Raw genomic sequence first — 14,048 nt, forward strand, 5'->3', positions numbered from 1 at the left:
TGGAATTTTTTTTTTCTTTTAAGTAGGCTTCAAGCCCAGTGCAGAGCCCAATGCGGGACTTGCACTCACGGCCGTGAGATCAAGACCTGAGCTGAGATCGAGACTCGGATACTTAACTGACTGAACCACCCAGGTGTCCCTCAAGTGAATTTTTTAAAAAAAGATTGCCAACCTCAAATGAGAAGAACATAATGTACAATTAACACTGTGGTTCTCTAACATGCCAAAGAGGATGTACATTTAAATGGTGCCGAAGAGAAAAATCTAAGAATATCTAAAACCATACAAATTTTGTGAAAATAGTACAAATAACAGGATAAATACTGAAGAAATAAATAAAACAAATTCTCTTAGTTCCATGTAGGAGAGGTCAATTGTATTTAAAACTGTTTCCCACTTGATGACCTAATTTCCTCAATTAGAATACGTCATTAGAAAAATTCTCTATTTTACTCAAAAAATTACTATTGTAAGTAAACTGAACATATCTATGAACATAACCCATAAACACACAAATGAGGTACAAATATTAACAGTGATAAAAAGTGGATACATAAAGAATGTATTAGAAAGTCTGACTAACTAAAGGACCTTATGCCCTGATATTAAATGAAATTAAATGAAATTGGTAGATCACCAATATTCTGAAATAGATCCAATGTATCACTTGTGTACAATTAAACAATGCTATAAAATTACCTGAGACTCACTGTCTACATCCCCAGTAAACCTGACATAAGCAGCAGCTTGACAGCAAAAGGCTACCCAAAAAGATTACCCACAATAAGAAAAGGGCAAACACAAACATTGAGACAAAAAATTAAAAACTTAAAAAAAAAAAAAAAGCAAACCTCTAAAGATGGGGTAAAAATCAAACCCAAACAATGTTCTATAGCTATAGATTACTGAATAAGAACTTGAGATACTATATTTCCTGGCATATATAAACATAAGATGACTGAATAGCCATAACATCCTAATTTTCTAAGTCATCCTCCTAGGAAAACATACAGCATGAAAGTACAGTAATCCAGTTCTGAAATTATAAATCCTAGACATGCTATAATATTCTACTACTTCTGTTGAAAGTATAAGGTCACACAGTTAAGAAAATGCAATGCCTATTTAGCTAAAAGGAAATTTAAAATGGGTATACAGGAGGATTATAGCAACAAAGTAAATTAAATCCATAAAAGTTGGGAGTTGGCAAAAACTGATTTGTGTGTAGCATGTGGTACATTTTTACTAAGAAAACTGCTGATGAAATATAAAAACCCATAATACTAAGATTAGGTTTTCTATTGCTGTCATCTACCAACTAAATGTCCAGCCCTGACCATTCCAACATGAAGGCTATATTCATGAGGTAAGTTTTGAATAACACTCTTTTAAGGGTGTAGAGGTGAGGGGCACCTCATCCAAAAGCATTAATGGCTTAAATAAATACCACAAAAGAAAACACTGATAAAAACATCATGACAGGAGAAATTTTAGACCAAAAGTACATAAAGCTAAGAGGACACTGTCTAAAAGAGTATAGGTCAATGAAACAGGACAAGCAGTTAAGAAGTGAAGCTGTTTTCATGAATGCAGAGTATAGACTGATACTGATGACAGCACAGAGAGATGGAATCCTTACCAATAACATAATTTCAAAAAAAAACCAAACAAACAAACCACAGTTATAAACCAGTCTTTCAAATTCAATGAAAACATGAAGGAGATTACTATTCTATGTCCCTTAAATTTTGAATTTGTAGTTAATGTTTATTCTTGAAAATTTATAAATTTCTTAGTTCTCAAATTTGTCCCAAATCACTATTTTATTTAACACAATTATCTACTTCTAAACTGAGAATGATGTATATTTGACTGTAAACTGAACAAATATTTTGTAAGTTATTTTATAATTAGCATTATATACAAACCTGAAATTCTCGGAGAAGAGTTGATATGTTGGCTTCATTTGCCAAATTTGTTAAAATTTCAAGCTAGGGTAGAGAAAAGAGTACCATTTTAAAACATAAATAAAAAGGATTAATTTAATAAGGACTAAGCATTTAATACAAAGGTCACTTATGTTTTTAACAAAAGTCACACTGTTACAAATATTCTGAGGCATAATGCCCTTCAGATGAATTTTTGTCTTCCTACATCTCCAAAGAGAAGACAGATAATTATATAATGCTTAAAAATAATTAGGAAAAAAGAGAATCCTACATCTTCCCTGTTTGCCCCAACTTTACAATTTATATTTAATTAAAAAAGATTTTTTTGTTTATTTTTGAGATTGAGACAGTGTGAGTGGGTGAGGGGTAGAGATAGAGAGGGAGACACAGAATCTGAAGCAGGCTGCAAGCTATGAGCTGCTAGCACAGAGACTGATGTGCTTGAATTCACAGACTATGAGATCATGACCTAAGCCAAAGTCGGATGCTTAACCAACTGAGCCACCCAGGCACCCCTATATCTACTTAACCTAAACAATTTGAGGTGGCTGGGCTTTTTGCCCTCTTTGTTAATAAAGCTAGAAAACAACTCGTCTTCCATGTAATACCTCTGTTTTTCCAGATACTAATTAATTCTCTTGATTTGTTCTCATTCATTCTACCATCCCAAATACTTGGGACATTTTAATTCTCTCTTCTGGATTTACAGTTATAAGAAATATGCAATTAAAAGTGCTTCTCCAACAGACTCACTAAGAAAGTTCCAGTTTTTACTCATAAAAAATATTCAAAAAATCTGAAGGAAAGCATGAAAAAGGAAAAAAGGAACAGAACAGATAGCATAAACAGAAAATAAACCACAAGATGTATATATGTATGTAGCTACATGTTCATATCATGCTCCATATACATGGTCATACCAATAAATACATTTAAAATAAATGGTCTAAGCGCACCTGGGTGGCTCAGTCGATTTAGCGTCTGACTCTGGATCTCGGCTCAGGCCATAATGCCATGATTCATGAGTTCAAGTCTCATGTTGGGCTCTGTACTGATGGAGCAGAGCCTGCTTGGGATTCTCTCTCTCTCTCTCTCTCTCTCTCTCTCTCTCTCTCTCTCTTGCCCCTCCCTTGCTCATACTAGCATGCTCTCTCTCTCAAAATAAATAAATCAACTTTAAAAAAAAAAAACAAAAAAAACACGGTGCCTGAGTGGTTCAGTTGGTTAAGCAACCAACTTCAGTAAAGGTCATGATCTCAAGTTTGTAGGTTCAAGCCCCACGCTGGGCTCTGTGCTGACAGCTCAGAGCCTGGAGCCCACTTCTGATTCTGTGTGTGTGTGTGTGTGTGTGTGTGTGTGTGTGTGTGTGTGTCTCCCTCCTGCCCTCCTCTGGCTCGTGCTCTGTCTCTCAAAAATAAACAATAAATAAATAAATAAATAAATAAATAAATAGTCTAAACATTCCAATTAAAAGGGTTGGACTGTAGAAGTTCTTTATATTTTTTGAGTCCTAGTCATTTCTCAGATACAGGTACTGGGAATTTTTTTTCCCAGATTATGGCTTGACTTTATTTTATTTTGATGAAAACATTTTAATTTTTTAAAAACAATCTCAAACATATAGAAAAAGTAATAAGAACTATTTTAGTTTGAATCATTTGAGAGTTACCAATCTGATACCACATCATCCCCAAAGACTTCTGTGTATGTTCCTCACAAACAAGGACATTGTCCTACAGAACACAATAGAATCAAGAAAGTAACACTGACACATGCAATCATATTCCCATTTAAGTTTTACAAATTATCTCAATCCTATAACATAAATGGATCCAGTTCAATACCACACATTGAATTCAGATGTATCTTTAGTCTCCTTCAGCCAGAAACTTCTTCAGTCTTTCTTCTGACCTTTATAACCTTGACATTTTCGATGATGACAAACCAATTATTTTCTAAAATATCCTTCCATTTGTCTTTTTAATGTTTATTTATTTGGTGGGAGGGGGGGAGAAAGTGGAGGAGGGGCAGAGAGAAAGGGGGACAGAGAATTCTAAGCAGGCTCCATGCTGTCAACACACAAACCAACATGAGGCTTGATCTCATGAACCGTGAGATCATGACCTGAGTTGAAATCAAGAGCAGGACCCGTAACCAACTGAGTCACCCAAGCACTCCTAAAATATCCTTCAATTTGGATGTGTATTAGGTTTTTGTATAATTAAACCCAGTTTCCATGTGCATACCCAATCATTCCAACATTTGCTGAAAAGTCCATCCTTCCCGCACTGGTTTGTAATGTGTTCTCTATTACATAGTACGTTTTCATACACATGGATCTGTTTCCACACTTTCTATTCCATCCCACTTATTTTTCTGCCTAAATATCACATTGTTTTAATTATCATAGCTTTATATCCCTAACTACACTCTGTTCTGCAGTTATTATGCCCTGAACACAACACTCTTTCATAATCTGTGTTAGCATAAACTGTTCTTCTCTCCTACTCCCAACCCCACAAATTCTCAATCTACCAACCAAAATAAAAAAATTCACAAAAATATTATTCTTTTAAGATCCTCTTAAACATCAACTTTTCTACAAGTATTTTCTAAATCCTAGAGAATTAACCCCATCTTTCTTGTTCTACACAGTACTCAATTCAAATCTATATAATATCATGAAAACACACTAGGGCTGAAATTATCTATTTACATGACTGTCTCCTTCAGTATACTATGAGTTATTCAAGGTGCAGGTAGCATGTATAAAGTCTGTACTATTAGGATGCAGCACAGAAAATGGATATAATAATACAGTTTAGAAAGCATAAAGAAAATCCCAAAGTGTGTCTGTGTTTTTTAAGAAGCAGGTCTCCATTTTGCAGATACTAGAAGCTACAGCAATATCTTCAAAGTAAACGTGTACTAAGGATACCTGAAAAATAAGCACATGCATACCTTCAGTGTCTTGATCATAGTTGGATCAGTTGACCTAACATAGAAACTCTTCAGATAAGGTTCAAACATACCCTAGATTATAAAAAATATATATATAAATACATTTATGATACTAATGCATTCATTTCTCTCTTGAATTATGTGTTCACAATGTACGTACCTTTCTTTGAATTGACATAGTTGCTATATTCTGTAGGACAATATACTGCACCTCCCTAGAAATTAAAGGAGAATTTTTACTGGAGATATTTTCCAATTACATATCTTTATGTAAACAGTATATTAAAGAAAAAAAACAGCAATAAGCTTCATATTGCATTCAACTTGAATATAATATTAAAAAGTTTTTAGTAAATTTTAGATACTTTTCAATATCTTCTTTTTAAACACATTTTTCCTATAAATTATTAATAAATTGGATTTGATTCATCATTAGAAAATTAAAAACCAATTTTATAATCCTGTAACTCCTAAGATGTAAAGCCAATACTGTAGCTGCTCTGAACACATGCAAGGAAAGTATTCTTAGGGCTAAGGGAATAAACATAACCACAGTATTAACATAAACTCTTGGTAAGATGCTCACTGTGTCACTCAATTATGAATTATGACTAGAGTGAAAAGATAGAGTAAAAAAAAAAAAAAAGTCATGTTCTTTTATGTCCAAATAGCTAAGACATGAAGGTAGAAATGAATCTGGTATAAAGCTTCATGTCAAAGATGCATTCCAGATCCTCTGATAACCTTTGAGCTGGCTGTAGAAAATAAAATTATTGAACTGACAAAAAGGAAAAGAAGAGGAAAGAACAGGAACACAAAGGACCTCACTAAGGAATGGCAAAACTCAGCCCAGGGCTAAATAGTTATGGTGCTGAAGTCACGTTAAAGACAAAAATAAATATGCGTCTTCCCCCCGCCCAACTCTATTAGTAGAGGTAAGCACTCACTGAAAAAAATTTTTAAATTTAACTATTAACAAAATATTCAGGGTAAGGTAAATAGCTGAAACAATGTTATAATTCTTAATACATAGTAAACAAAACAAATGATAAAAATCTGATATTAAACTTTGCCAAAACATTTTCAATCTCTTTGGGCTTGATGTTAAAAACATTTTATATTTATCTCTAACCTAGAGATAAATTATGTAAAGGCTTTAATCATGATCCCTTAAGTATGAAATCTTATTGATATAATACAGAACCATGTAATAAATGTATGAAAGACAGATGACATTTATTCAAACATTACCTTTGAAGGAATACGAAAGAAATAACATATAAAATCACGTCCTACCTATTGCTACGAAGTAAACGCACTAGTGACTTAGAAATAATGCCAACTTCAGATTTTGGTGATATGTGCCAATACAGCTGAGCAACTGCCATAACCACCTAAAAGATAAAGTATGAAAACAACAGCTATGAACACGGGAGCATGCTACAGTTTCAGAGTATTTGTACATTTGCTACAGTTTCAGAGTACATTTCTACAAATTGTTTCTTTAACTCCAGCAAAATCCATGTGAAGTAAGATGGATATGTTGCTACCCTTTGAAGCAGGCTGAAGAGTGTTCTCCCAAGAATTCATGTCTACCCTCAGAATATGACGTTACCTGGAGATAAAATCTTTGCAGATATTATTAAGATAATGATGGAGATGAGATCACACTGGATTAGGGTATGCCCTAAATCCAGTGAGTGTCCTTAATAGAGACATAAAAGGACAGACACAGAGAAGGCAATGTGAACATTGGACGAAGAGATCGGAGGAAAGAATCTGTAAGCCAGGGAATGCAGAACTGTTAGCATCCACTATACACCAGCAAAAAGCAGTTTCTCTCTTAGAGCCTCCAGAAGGAACCAACCCTTCGATATCCTACTAAAAAGTGAGAAAATAAAGTTCCGTTGTTTTAATTCACCTGGTTTGTGGTAATTTGTTATGACAGCCCTAGGAAACTAATACAGAGGAGAGAACAGAAAAGAAAATAGATGTTATGAGAAAACAGATGTTAAATGAACTACCCAAAGTCTGCTTGGCAGTACAAAGCAAAGCTTGATATAACACTCCAAATCCCCTATTCTTCTTAATACTGCTGCTTCTGCTCTGAAATTGGGAATATTTTAAAAGTGGTAAGCATGCCTTTCCACATGAAGCCCAGATACTTTAGGACAAAACTAACAATCTGAAAATTTAAAAAAATCAGTATGTGAAAGTTACAATTAAACTGATTCTATTAAAACAATTCCTCTAAAACAGCATTTGAAATGATCTTCTTTTTCTCTAAAATGCAGAACCTTAAAAATAGTCTTTGCTTCAAAGCCATTATAAGGGTGGTAAAATATAAGAGTACAACGTTTCCCCTACATGCCTCTACACTTAGATCTAGACATCAAAAGTCCAAACTGGAAAGTTATCCAGCTTTACTTGTGACAAATGCAGAAATAGTTACATCATCTTGCCTTTAGCTCAGAAAATATAGTACTACTACTTTACTTCTTAGTCTATAAAGTAGTAACAAATACATAGCAGGGATTTTACATATGCTTAAAGAATATACAATACCTGAGGATGCTTGACATAAATAATTTCCTCCTAAAATTAAGAAATATGTTTTAAAAATACAGTTCTCAGAGTCCTAAATGCACTGTTGTTTGGCACTTTGTTGTACTTTTTTTTATAAGACTGATTTATAGCTTTCAGATATTGGGATTTTGAGGAGTTTAAGGATATTTTATTTCTTCAGTTATGATCCACAAATACACTCTAGTTACAGAACAAACTCTCCAGGATTTAAAATCTTAAAGGGGCGCCTGGGTGGCGCAGTCGGTTAAGCGTCCGACTTCAGCCAGGTCACGATCTCACGGTCCGTGAGTTCGAGCCCCGCGTCGGGCTCTGGGCTGATGGCTCAGAGCCTGGAGCCTGTTTCCGATTCTGTGTCTCCCTCTCTCTCTGCCCCTCCCCCGTTCATGCTCTGTCTCTCTCTGTCCCAAAAATAAATAAACGTTGAAAAAAAAAATTAAAAAAAAAATAAATAAAATCTTATAAAATAAAATATCAATTAATGACTGTTTTAATCTAAAGTAGGTGATAGTCATTTAAAAAAATATTAAAGCAGGGGCGCCTGGGTGGCTCAGTCGATTAAACATCCGACTTTAGCTCAGGTCATGATCTCACGATTCCTGAGTTCTAGCCCTTTATTGGGCTCTGTGCTATCAGCCCAGACCCCACTCCAGATGCTATGTCCACCTCTCTCTGCCTCTCCCCCACTCATGCTTTCTCTCTCTCAAAAATAAATAAATATTTTTAAAATATTAAAGCATACAGCTGGCTAATAAGTATTAGTATATAACAGAAAAGCTGAAGCTTTCTTTTCACGTATTTTACAGAAAATAATGAAGTCATTTTCTGTTAAAAATAGTAAGCCAAATGCTACTGGAAAGAAGATAAACTGTACTTTCTATATGTGTCAAGGCTTTTAAGATTCTAGATGCCACTTAGCATGTCATCTCCTCTCATATGTTAATTAGGGCACTCCCTCAAGCCCTCAAGGGCTACATACTCTTATTCTCCCCCAGTATTTACAAATCTAACAGTTTAAAGTTTCTTCTATAACCAGAATTTGAAATTTGTAGTCTAATTTGTAAAAGCTCTGTAAGAGGGAAGCTCCCATATCTCCAAAGTCCAAAATAAGTAAAACATACCAATTGGATAGGCCTTGTACAGTTACATGATGTACATTCATGATACAAGTATATCCTATAAGCACTTTTCTATTCCTAACTACTGACACCACTATCACCTTATCTAGACCATTAGAACAGCCTCCCAACACTGTTTCCAGTGCCCCGTGCCTGCAATTCAACCTACACAGCACTGACAAAATAAGTTTCCTGAAAAAAAAATTCTCAAAGTCTCTCCTTTAACTGAGAACAGGGCTAAAAAAAAAGAAATCTGTTCGCAATCCTTCAAGCCAGGCTTTACATGTATTTGGCAGCATCAAATATGCAGGACACCAAAACATACTGGGACAAAAAGGGAACTGTGTCCATTTGGTACACAATCAAGTAAGCAGGGAATCAAAACATATTGGGACAAGAAATACAAGCTACTTCTATTTGTTTCACCATTCAAGCACATTTTTGATCAGTAAGTATTTGGATTATAAAATCAATTCCCAAGGCAAAGTTAAACAGTGAGTCAATTATGAAGAAGGGTTTTGGGTGGTAAGTTACAGCTACTTAAATACAAGCTGGCCAAGCTGGGCTCAGTGAAACAGAATCATATTTTACAAAATAATATTTTTTATTACTGTGTATGGTTATTTAATAGTGATACAGAAATTAAATTGAGGTATAAGAAAAAAACTTCTGATTACTAGGATATATATACAAAACTGTAAGCTCTAAATTCACAAGCATCAGAAAACTTAAAGTAATTCAAGTACAGTTCCACATTTTCTAAGTTTTTACTAGTTAAACAGAATAATTAAGAATATTTTTAATTAAAAAATATTAAGAAAATGTTTTACTTGACTCCATCTAACGTTTAGATATAACTTCCAGTTAACAGGTAAAACAGGGGTACAGAAGAAAAAATTAAATAGCACTATAAAAGAAGCAAAGAGAAAACCCAGAAGAGTATTCTGCAAGACTTGAGAGGTTTAAGAACAATAACAACCAGGTGCAAGAGATACTGGTTTAGATTATCTATTTATAAAAGATAATTTAAGATAAATTGGCATTAAATGAGATGAAATTTTACTGAAATAGAGAGGACTGACTAGGGAAAAAAAGATTAAAAAGTACTATATGCAGTATGATTTTTATCTTAGTTTAAAAAATACGTATGTGTAGATATATGCACATGTGAATATACGTATATTTATGCAGAAAAAGGATCTGGAAGAAAATGCATCAAGATATTATACAGTGATTTCTGAATGATTGGAATATGATATTTTAAGTTTTTTTAAATTTCTGCTAGTCCCTACTTCCTAATTTTTTATTGTGTACATGTATTGTTTTGAAATATAAAGTATATTTAAAATAAGAAGATGTAAAACAAAATAAAACAAGCTCAAGACTCAAATGAAGATGATTTTTAATTGTTAGTCAACCCTACCAACTAACATTTATTATGTATGTGGTGTTATGCTAGGAGCTTTTTTCTATGTTAGCCTCTTAAAAATTCTTACAAGGTTCATATGAATATTATGGACTGATACCAGATTAAGTGCTCTCAACTACAACCAAGTAACAGAAATATGCAGTCTTCCAATCCACTGAGAAACATCTTAGGAAAAGCCAATTAACAAAACCACAAAAAAGTAAATGAAGTCCAGTAGGTATATAACTACCAAGCCAAGTAATCTAATAAAAGCCTGATTTTTGATGTATAAACAAATAAACAAACAAATGATCCAGTAGCACACTAAAAAATAAAGACTTGTTTACTGAACTTACATACTTTTAACCACTGTTTAAAAAAAAAAAAAAAACAAACCATGATTTTTGTAAGGTTTAACATACCGCTGCATTCCTACTCTGAAGTAAAGGCTTTGTATTCCGAATTAAAAGTCTATGGTCCGGATCCATAGTATATGACTTCTTCCTTTTGTCAGTCTTTTCCTTCTGGTCATCATCAGAGTCATAGAAATTCTTTTCATCATCTTCTAAACCGTCTTCCTATAAGAAACAAATAAAACTTTCTTTTTACCATCTACTCTAGTATTTTACTGAAGAATATTACTGTTAAAGAGATTTGAAAATACTATGCTACCTGTATAAAAGAAAGGCCTTGCTTTTTATAACAATGTAATTGTCTTTTAGTGCTATAGATAATACTTCTTTTATATTACACAGTAAACCTCTGAAAATATTAAATCCTCACAGATATATCTATAGCTGACCAAAGGCAAAACTTGAACATGAGACTCTAACAAAGCCTATAAGATGAGACTACCTAAAACCTGAAAACTATTTCCATGCATTATCAGTCAGTGTATAACTGGATCAAATGGTCAGAATAAAGAGAAGTGTTTCAACTGCAGCACACATAAAAGAAATCGCAATAAAACTTGACAGGTTAAAAACGAGTGATTAAGTAGCAAGTCTCTGTGTTGTCAGGAAAAACTCTGTTTGATACCTATATATATCCAGGGGTTGATTCTATATTTTTGACTTGTACTTTTAATTTGAATGCATTAGTATCTCTGCCAATAAAATCTGCCTAGAGGCATTTAGTCTTAAAAACAAACAAACAAACAAAAAGCATACAAAGACAATAATATCCACCTCGATCTAATCCAACGATTGTTTACAGGTAATTTCTATTATCAAGTACTACCTGAAACACACTTTCTACTGTTGAAAAGATGGGAGTAGATGTACTTTGTCCTATTCCTCTCACTATGTACAATTAGAAACTGGAGATGTTACATATGAAACAAACTTAAGCAGGGAAAGGAAGAGAGAAGAAAGACTAGATATGGACCCCATGACCCAAAGAATGAAACAACAGTAAGTTCCTTGGATTTTCATTTTTAGTCATATATCAAAGAAGCTGAGTGCTAGAGAAGCTGATAACCCAAAAACGCCAAGCACAGATGAAACAAACCCTCCAAAGCCTACTGTCTGTACCCAAAGGACCAAGAAAAAGAAAATCTAGCACGACAAAATTTTTCAGAAAATAACTGCTCTCGTACAGCTACTGATAGAGGGAAAAAAAAAACTAAGGCCTCATTCCCACCCCTACTGGCAAAGGGTGAGGTGGGAGCTTCCCCAGTTGTAATGAGATGCCTCAATCAACCCACTGGGGTGATGTCAGAAAAGGCCTCCACAGCCCAAGACTTTAATCTCCACCAGGAGATAACAAGGCATCCCCATGGTGTCAATAAAGACAAAGCAGGTTACTTGCATATCTAAGTCCTCCCATCAAGAACAAAGTGACCTCAACCCTCCCTATTGAGCTAGTGTAAGAAAATACTGAGGACACTCAAGACTTATAGCACCACCAACCAGTGGTAACAAGGACACTATCCCAGGAAACATGGGGAACAACGAGGCATTTCTATCCCTCCCCACCTGAGAGCAATCAGGAGAGAATTAGTAAGCAGCCAGAAATCCCCCATTTACCCACAGTAACAGTGAGTGCAACCTCCCCGAGGTATCAATGGAGGCTGAGTGGGGAACCTGGACTGCTACCATGATTGGCAGTAAGAAGGCGGCATGCACTCCACCTTTCCTTAATGAAACAGTATCAAACAAACCCAGCTAAAACAGAAGATCTGAAGAAGATCCAGAATCTCATGATATTCAAAATGTCCAGGTTTCAATAAAAATTATTCATCATTCCAAGAACCAGGAAGATCTCAAACTGGATGAAAAAAGATAACCAGTAGAAGCCAACACTAAAATGATAGGAATATTAGAATGATCTGATTAAAATTCTAAAGCAGCCATCATAAAAATGCTTTAATGAGCAACGAGGAACATTCCTGAAACAAATGAAAAAACAGAAATTCTTAGCAAAGAGTTAAAATCTGAAGAAACAGAATATATAAAGATCTCACGGTTAGTGAAATCAAGCCCCATGTCGGGCTTTGTGCTGACAGCGTGGAGCCTGCTTGGGATTCTCTCTCTCTCCCTCTCTAAAAATAAATAAATAAACTTTAAAAAAGAAAAACACAAGAATCAAAATTAAACAATGACTACAATCAAAAGCAGTATTAAGGGAAAAAAGGAACCATCAGTGAACTCAAACATAATGAAATAGAAACTGCCCAATCTGAACAACAGCTAAAAACAGACTGAGGACAAAGAAAAAAACAAAAACAAAACTTAAAAACAGAACTTTGGGGACCTAGGGAACTACAGCAAAATAACATCTCTTGTCATCTGAATCTTGGAAACAGAAGAAAAAGCGTGGGGCTGAAAAAGTACTCTGAGAAACAATGGCTGTCTGCTTTGGATTCTGTGTCTCCCTCTCTCTGCCCCTCCTCTGCACACTGTCTCTGTCTCTCTCAAAGATAAATAAACTTAAGAAAGAAAGAAAGAAAGAAAGAAAGAAAGAAAGAAAGAAAGAAACAAAGAAACAAAGAAAGAAAGAAAGAAAGGCTGAAAAAGTACTCTAAGAAATAATGGCTGGAAAATTCCTACATTTGGCAAAAGAAGTAAAACTACAGATTGAATAAGGTCAGTAAACCTTAAGTAGGGTGGACATAAATCCATAACAAGACATATTAAGTCAAACTTCTGAAAACTAAAGACAAAGAGAAAAAAATCTGGAAAGCAGTAATATAGAAATGACACTGGAGAGGATGAGGTAATGAATCCGAGTGATTAGTGATAAGGATGAAAATGTCAGATAGGTTTAATAACTACTCAGAGGCTGAAATCAACAGGATGCACTGAGTGAATGTGAAGGAAGAAATAGAAACACTTAATGAGGATGCCCCAAATTCCTAGCTGGGATAACCAAGCAGATCATGCTACCACGTAAGCTAACCTTGTCCAGGAGGGAAACAGTCTCTCTCTTTTTCAAGGCTGCTTGCTATATAAACATCCTTAAAATATAGTCCAAAATAAAACCTACCAATGCTTTTTACTCAGATGAGCTGTAAAAATGAGGAAGACTCATGAAGGACCATCTCCTAGAAATTTCTTTTGTTCATGACTAACCTGCTTCTATTCTTCCAAGTGAATGTTCTTTCTGTAAATTCACAAATTCCCCACGGCAAAAGAAAATGTGTAATTTTTGTGATCTCTAATCATTTTTACTTTAACATGGCAGAACAGTTTTTAAAAGTTATGTAGTTAAGTAAAGAGTTCCTAAACTTGACACCAAAAGCACAGTCCATAACAGAGAACATTTGGATCTCATCAAAATTAAAAACTCTTACTCCATGAAAAACCCTCTAAAGAAGAATAAAAAAATTCTAGACCGGCAGAAAGTATCTGCAACCATATATATGACAAAGGACTAGTATCCAGAATATAAAGACAACTCCCAAAACTCAACAGTAAGACAAAAACAAAAACAAAAACCCACAATGAATTCAATTTAAAAAGGGGCAAAAGGTATTGTTATGGACTGAACTGTACTTCTCACCCTCCAAATTCACATGTCAAAGACCTC

General features: G+C 34.4%; 1 protein-coding gene across 2 annotated transcripts in view; it reads right to left on the reverse strand.

Annotated features, from left to right (window-relative positions):
- The window catches only part of AP3B1 (adaptor related protein complex 3 subunit beta 1), a 264,833-nt gene that overhangs the window by 135,947 nt on the left and 114,838 nt on the right, over positions 1 to 14,048 (reverse strand). For both annotated transcript variants that reach the window (XM_047088352.1, XM_047088361.1), the window contains 5 exons: positions 10,442 to 10,597; positions 6,207 to 6,304; positions 5,071 to 5,125; positions 4,911 to 4,982; positions 1,929 to 1,991 (listed from right to left, as the gene is read on the reverse strand). In XM_047088352.1, the coding sequence (XP_046944308.1) occupies positions 1,929 to 1,991; positions 4,911 to 4,982; positions 5,071 to 5,125; positions 6,207 to 6,304; positions 10,442 to 10,597 (444 nt within the window). The remainder of the gene's footprint in view (positions 1 to 1,928; positions 1,992 to 4,910; positions 4,983 to 5,070; positions 5,126 to 6,206; positions 6,305 to 10,441; positions 10,598 to 14,048) is intronic.

Source organism: Lynx rufus, unplaced genomic scaffold (genome assembly GCF_022079265.1).
Source record: "Lynx rufus isolate CCGP_SWC_20201006 ecotype Redwood Valley unplaced genomic scaffold, mLynRuf1.p SCAF_1, whole genome shotgun sequence".
NCBI classification, from domain to species: Eukaryota; Metazoa; Chordata; class Mammalia; order Carnivora; family Felidae; genus Lynx; species Lynx rufus.